The 6,132-nt window shown below is 45.7% G+C and overlaps 1 protein-coding gene across 3 annotated transcripts in view; it reads left to right on the top strand.

Annotated features, from left to right (window-relative positions):
• rnf220b (ring finger protein 220b) overlaps positions 1 to 6,132 on the top strand; it is a 28,207-nt gene that overhangs the window by 18,556 nt on the left and 3,519 nt on the right. For 2 of the 3 annotated variants that reach the window (XM_085265594.1, XM_085265593.1), the window contains exons 3-11: positions 373 to 499; positions 1,279 to 1,321; positions 1,416 to 1,508; positions 2,111 to 2,153; positions 2,409 to 2,498; positions 4,926 to 4,969; positions 5,295 to 5,376; positions 5,724 to 5,820; positions 5,974 to 6,033. In XM_085265594.1, the coding sequence (XP_085121720.1) occupies positions 373 to 499; positions 1,279 to 1,321; positions 1,416 to 1,508; positions 2,111 to 2,153; positions 2,409 to 2,498; positions 4,926 to 4,969; positions 5,295 to 5,376; positions 5,724 to 5,820; positions 5,974 to 6,033 (679 nt within the window). The remainder of the gene's footprint in view (positions 1 to 372; positions 500 to 1,278; positions 1,322 to 1,415; positions 1,509 to 2,110; positions 2,154 to 2,408; positions 2,499 to 4,925; positions 4,970 to 5,294; positions 5,377 to 5,723; positions 5,821 to 5,973; positions 6,034 to 6,132) is intronic. The other variant, XM_085265595.1, reaches the window with a different exon arrangement.

The following is a 6,132-nucleotide window of genomic DNA, read 5'->3' as shown; positions in this document are numbered from 1 at the left end:
AACAGAAGCATTTGCTGACATGTCGCTGTGCAATAAATAGTCTTTATGCACCACCTTACGTATAAAGTCCCCAGAACACAAATTTAATGAAAATCATAAAACTGAAACTCTCAGTAGAAAAATCCTTCATGTGATAAAGTAAGTGATGGATTCACCTTGTTCTTGTTCAGCCTCTCAAACCCTCTGAAGGAGGAAGATTAAATGCTCTTTAAAAAAAAAGAAATGTCTCTTATGCGACTAATAAAATTTGTATCCAAGTTAAGGGTTAAGTATTTGAGTCTAACAGTCTGTGCACAGCAAACAGGGTTTTCATGACTGTCACGACGCAGTTTTCCATCAGCACCTCTAACTGTAAACACCTCACGTTCGCAGGCAAAGTCAAAGGTCTGTATGACGCTCAGGCCCCGGCGTGTCCGGTCTGCAAGGCCGTGCTGCGACCCGGAGAGCTGCAGGAGCACATGGAGCAGGAGTTAGCCAAACTCGCCCAGCTGCAGATCAGGTATCACGCTCACGCCCTGAGGATCCTCTGCTTTATTTCACGGCAAAGAACGTTTCCCTCTTACCACCGTCTAAAAAGTTTACACTACCTCCGTTTATCTGTTTGTCATTTTCTTGCTGTTCTCTTCAGCTTTGAGGTGATAATTAAAGTAGACAGATCCCTCTCTCTGGATGCCCCCCCCTTCAGTTTCCCCAGGTGGTAGCTGCCTTCTTCTCTGTCACCTGCGTGCAGTGTTTACAAGCCGCCTCATTGTTCCCTACATATTTCATATTATAGCCTCTGGCCTCAAGGCAACAACTCATAGAGCAGGCAGATAATGTTCTGTTAATGGCTGCTTTGGTCTAAAACATACGCATAGATCAGACACACACACACACACACACACACACACATTACCTGCTGCTTAGAACAGAAGAATGATTTCTCCAATAAAGGCATTACACTCCAAATCTGCTTAACGACCGCTCCGTGGACAGTAATGGTTTCAAATTGAACTTGGCCCACGGGGACACCGTGTGTGTGTGTGTGTGTGTGTGTGTGTGTGTGTGTGTGTGTGTGTGTGTGTCTACAGTATCCGTGTGACAGACACAATGTGAGAAGGAGTAAAATGAGGTTACACACGGACTCGGATACAAATCCAGACAAGATAAGAGCAGAGGTTGTTCACCAGATGACATTTAAAACACAATATTGTGTTTGTAGGTTTTGTGGGCACATTGTGTTGTTGACTTATGCACAGTAAAAACAGGTTTAACATACGAGCTTCTGTGTTATTATAGTGCAACTCCGGTCCAGCACGACCACTTCATAAGGACGCCAAAGGTACACGTAGCTGTGATGTTTTCAGCACATTCAGGAAGTCGGTCAGTAGCCGTCGTCCTGCCTTTGACTTGATTCTTTCTTTTTCGGGCTCCAGCCTCTTTCACTGTCCCTGCACATCAAGCGAGAGGGAAGTTCGCCCACCTCGCCCCCTCGACCGGCCGAGGAGGCCCACTCTGACCGATACCAGGTAGGATTTTAAAGAGTGCATTGTAATGAACATATTGTAAAGCATTAAATAAAACCTTACAATTACCAGTTTATGAAACCCAACGGGGTCTCATCCCAGAGTGTCAAACGCTGCATCCTTGTGCCGCTGACCTCACAAAAATATAAAGTTGTTGTTTTCCTTTTGCTGCTTTAGTTTCTAAGGATTGGGTTGAAATGCGCGCATGTCTAAGTTAGAAATACTCAGCCTGTGTGATGCTGTGGGGCCTTTACAAGTATCCATCTGCAGCGGGTAGGAAGTGAGACTCATCTCTTGTGATCACAACACAGGCGACAAAGAACAGCTTGTGCATATCTGTGAGAACGAAGGCAGCATTCGACCCTCAGAACGAGAACTAACAGCTTCATCAGATACAACATATCCTACGCAGCATCTTCACAAAGAGCAGCAGACACACAGTGATGTAAACACGGAGAAGCACAGCGGCAGCGTTCAGATCACAGGGCACAAACATTACCTGCATAATTAAGTCTCTTTTTTCCGTGACAGCTTCCTCCAACAGCATCTTCTATTTTTATGGACAGTTTTTTTGAGTGCAAATGATGTTTTCTCCTCTGTTGCAGACGTTTCTCCGCGTCCGGGCCAACAGACACACCAGGTTAAACGGTACGTTGATCCACGTGGACCGAATGTTGTGTTTCTGTGCCGCACACTCAGTTTGTGGTTCAGAGTCCAGACCAGGCGACTGTCACGCCGTAAAGTTGAGAAGATGAAAAAGATATTTTGTTCACGCTCGTCGTCCCCACCCTCACCAGTCATTCAGATATCACCTCTTTTCCCACACCATCTCAGCTGGCCTAGCGCCCCCACGAGCAGAGGAGCTATTAACCTTTAAACTTTGACCCCTTGATATGTTAACAGTCGATGACCTCTGCTGGTGCAGGTGCTACGTCAAATCTGCCCCATTACGCCCCCACAGCGCAGGAGCCCACCTAGACTGCGCACAAGCTGGTAAGAAACACTGAGAAGCATTTTTCACTGAGGATTTGACACACACACAAGAAACATTTATTTTATTCATTTCTACTTTTTCCTATTTTATAAAAGACCCACCTCTGACACTAGTACATCAGCTCACTAATCAGTCAGTATTTATTTAGTTGAATGGATATAATTATGTTCATGCTTTTAATCCTGAAATAGCTGCTATTGACTTTTCAAGTGTCTCAAAAACTTTTCATGAAATGTGAAACATCCTTACGATACCAGATTAATATTTATTCCACCTGAGCTGCTTTTTTTAATAAAAATCTAAAAAACGTGTTTCCCAATGACAAACTCATTTTATTATAAATCACAGAAACTGTTGCCTCAGGGTGCTTTACATTGTAAGATAAAGACCCCCTGTGAGCACTTTGGCGACAGTGGGAAGGAAAAACTCCCTTTTAACAGGAAGAAACCTCCGGCAGAGCCAGGCTCAGGGAGGGGCGGGGCCATCTGCTGCGAGCGGGGGTAGGGAGAGGCACGTACTGAGATTTCTGACACTGTTACTCTCACACAAAAACCCACAAACAGTGTTGTGTAAATGTTTCACGTAGGAACTATTTTCTCCTCTGAAGCGTGCGGGTAGTTACCGTTACGGCTCAGCCGCGGAGCTTATGATGGTGTTCGCGCCGTGCGTCACGCTAAGAGACAAATGAAGGCTTTGTAGATCTGCAGTAACCAGATCAGGACTTGTTTCTGGTTCTTTTCCACAGAAGCTTGTAACAGAAACTCAGCCCTGAACAGTTTCCAGCCATTTCTAAATAAATGAATAAATGATAGCATGTAGCATGTTTGAAAGTAGGCTGACAGCATTTCTGCACGAATACAGAAACCTGCGCAGCGTCCCGGCGGCGGCTGACGCCGCAGACTTCCTGCTCCCGTTATTATTCCCGCGGAGACTCTGCAGCTCTTAGCTGACTCTTCAAACTGCCACTGCTGTCGAGGTCTGTTAGCCTTTATTGGGCCTTATAACCGGACAGCATAATGAGCTTCTAAATACACGTCAGGGAGGAAGAAGAAGAGAGTGGAAGGAGGAGGAGGAGGGGGGTCCTCTGTTGATTAATCAACCTCTCTCTCTCCCTCTCTCTCTCCCTCTGTCTTCGTAGTTTGATGAGCTCCTCCTCATCTATGACCGTCTCTTTAACCCTCATTATGTTTGCTGGGATTGCGGCACTCGGGTCACAGCCACCGGCTCGCCGTGCGTTCCCCTCGGGGGCCACTGTCATCCAGCAGGGAATTAGAGGGCCTTAAAACTTAATGTCCCCTTTTGCAATCTGCAGTCAGTCAGGGCAGGGAGAGGAGAGGAGGTTCAGTTGGTGTTCTGCCATGTTAGCTTTCATATTTTTAGAGAGGAAAGCGGGGGAGGACGGTGGGATGACAGCACGGGGACGGGGGGGCCGCTTTGAATCCCGTACTGCAGCTTCTGTCCACGCGAAGCATCTGCTTGTCTCTGCTTTAAGGGCCTCGTGCATCCATGCGGCCAGCTTGTACAGTTTGTGGAGTGAGCTCACACAGAAACAGAACTCAGTAGTTTTCAGTGTCGCATCCATATTTCCGGCTTTTAAATGTTGGAAGTTATTAGAAGTGAACGAGACGGTTTCCACAAGCAGGTGAATTTTACGTTTGAGTGTTTCCTCTGTCTGCACATGAACAATCATGACTTTTTGTTCCTTTAAGATTAAATTAAATACATGACACATCATTTATAAAGGTGAGGCTCTAATATTGAAAGGAAAAGAAATTTATTCATTTATTTAATGAACACTTTCACTGGATTTATTGTGTGAGAGCAGAACTTTACCTGTAATACTTCCACACTGGTTTTACTACTGAAGTGAAAGCTGTCGGTACCTCTTCCACCACTATTCGCTTTCTTCACTGTTTGCATGTGAAGTTTTGAGTGCAGGACGTTGGGAGCTTGAACCATTCATGCACTACTTTTAGCTGCTGACTCACAGTGTAGTCTTTGCATAATTTATCCTGTTATTTATCAGTATTTTTATCTTTTATTTAAATAAAAATATAATAATATGGAGGTAATAAATAGAGCTGTAAATATTAATATGAATATTTTTGGCTTGTCTTTCTTTTGCTCTGGGCTCAGTGTGAACCTGTTTGAATGACCCGTGGTCATGTTAGTCTTCACGCAGCTCGGTGACCTCCTATCACAGTTTAGGACAAAGCTCGGCTTCTTTAGATGGAACAGCGACTCAAACTCGCACGTTTTTATGTACAGGAACAAATAAGTTATACCCCAGTTATTCATTACACATAATTCAATAGTGTTACTAAAAATCATGCGACTTGTTTGATGGTGTTGATTTAAACCCCAAAGCTAATGCCTCGTCCCCTTTAACCATTATTAACAGTATTTCTTCTGTGTTCTGTGTTCAGTCAGGATGGGAAAGCTGAAGAGGAGAAAACCAGAGGAAGCACAGGTAGGCTCTCCAAGCACACGAGTCAGATGCAAGTATTTGTTTCCCTGACATTTGTGTTGTAATCAGAGATGAATATATGTAACGTGTGACACGCTGACCTTGAACCCCGAGACGTTGTTGCCTGGCTTTGTTCACGTGGCGCACGGATCACTGTCAGCTCGCTGTGTATCCACGTAAAAAGCGCCGCGAGCGCCGGTTCACGGCTGTGAGGCAGATATGTAGCTCCGGGCTACAGGAGGCATATGGGCGTGTTCGTCCAGACAGAGAACATGTGACCCGATGTGTGTCTTTGTGTGTACATGTGTGTGCGCGGCGTTGTTTTCAGGAGGGGTCGGCAGACCTGTTGGCATTGGAGGACGACTGGAATGAGAGGAGAAGGATACAGATGGCGTCTATAGGCTTTAAAGGTAAGTGAATGTGTGTGTGTGTGTGTGTCTGTGTGTGTGTGCGTGTGTGTGTGTGTGTGTGTGTGTGTGTGTGTGAGGTACCCACGTGTGTGATCTTGTTCAGTGGAGGGTGAATACTGTGACTGAGTGGCAGCTGAAGAAGCGCTGAACTTTTCAGTCCAGATTACGGTGCAGCAGGATGCCTGGGAGGTTGGCTTAAGAGTAACCGCTTCTTTGGCGTGAGGAGCAGCTCTGACCTGGAAACTGACTGACAGGCGCAGTCACAGCAGATACACGGGCAACGTCGCATTTTCCTCATCACTAACGTGGCTGTTAACAATGATTCCCATTTGAATCTGTGTCACCAGGTGCAATGTTGGTGAGCACCACCTCTAAGGAGTGTCGAGACAGCGATGCAGACCTGGACGTGGACGGAGATGACACGCTGGAGTACGGCCGGGCACAGTATCCTTCTGAAGAGAACGCCAGCGTGCACGCTAAACAGCATGTTAATGTTAATGCGTTTACAGTAAAGTGGGGGGACTGGGATATACGCGCACATGGAGAAAGTTCTTCCTCGCACACTTTGCTGTATTTTTCTCCTGACTTCGTTTGCAGATACACAGACACAGACGTGATTCCCTGTTCGGGAGAAAGCTCCAAAGAGACAGCAGTGAAGTACGTATCCGTGATGTGTGACGATCACTCGGTATTCATTTAGATAAATATGAACTAAATTCATTTCAAAGCCGTTTCAGATGCTTTCAGATGGTAAAT

Source organism: Mchenga conophoros, linkage group LG23, assembly GCF_057382185.1.
Source record: "Mchenga conophoros isolate Kocher_MC1m ecotype Shallow Benthic linkage group LG23, M_conophoros_male_GT1.1, whole genome shotgun sequence".
NCBI classification, from domain to species: Eukaryota; Metazoa; Chordata; class Actinopteri; order Cichliformes; family Cichlidae; genus Mchenga; species Mchenga conophoros.
The sequence above is the reverse complement of the archived record's forward strand: the minus strand, read 5'-3'. Positions and strand labels throughout refer to the sequence as shown.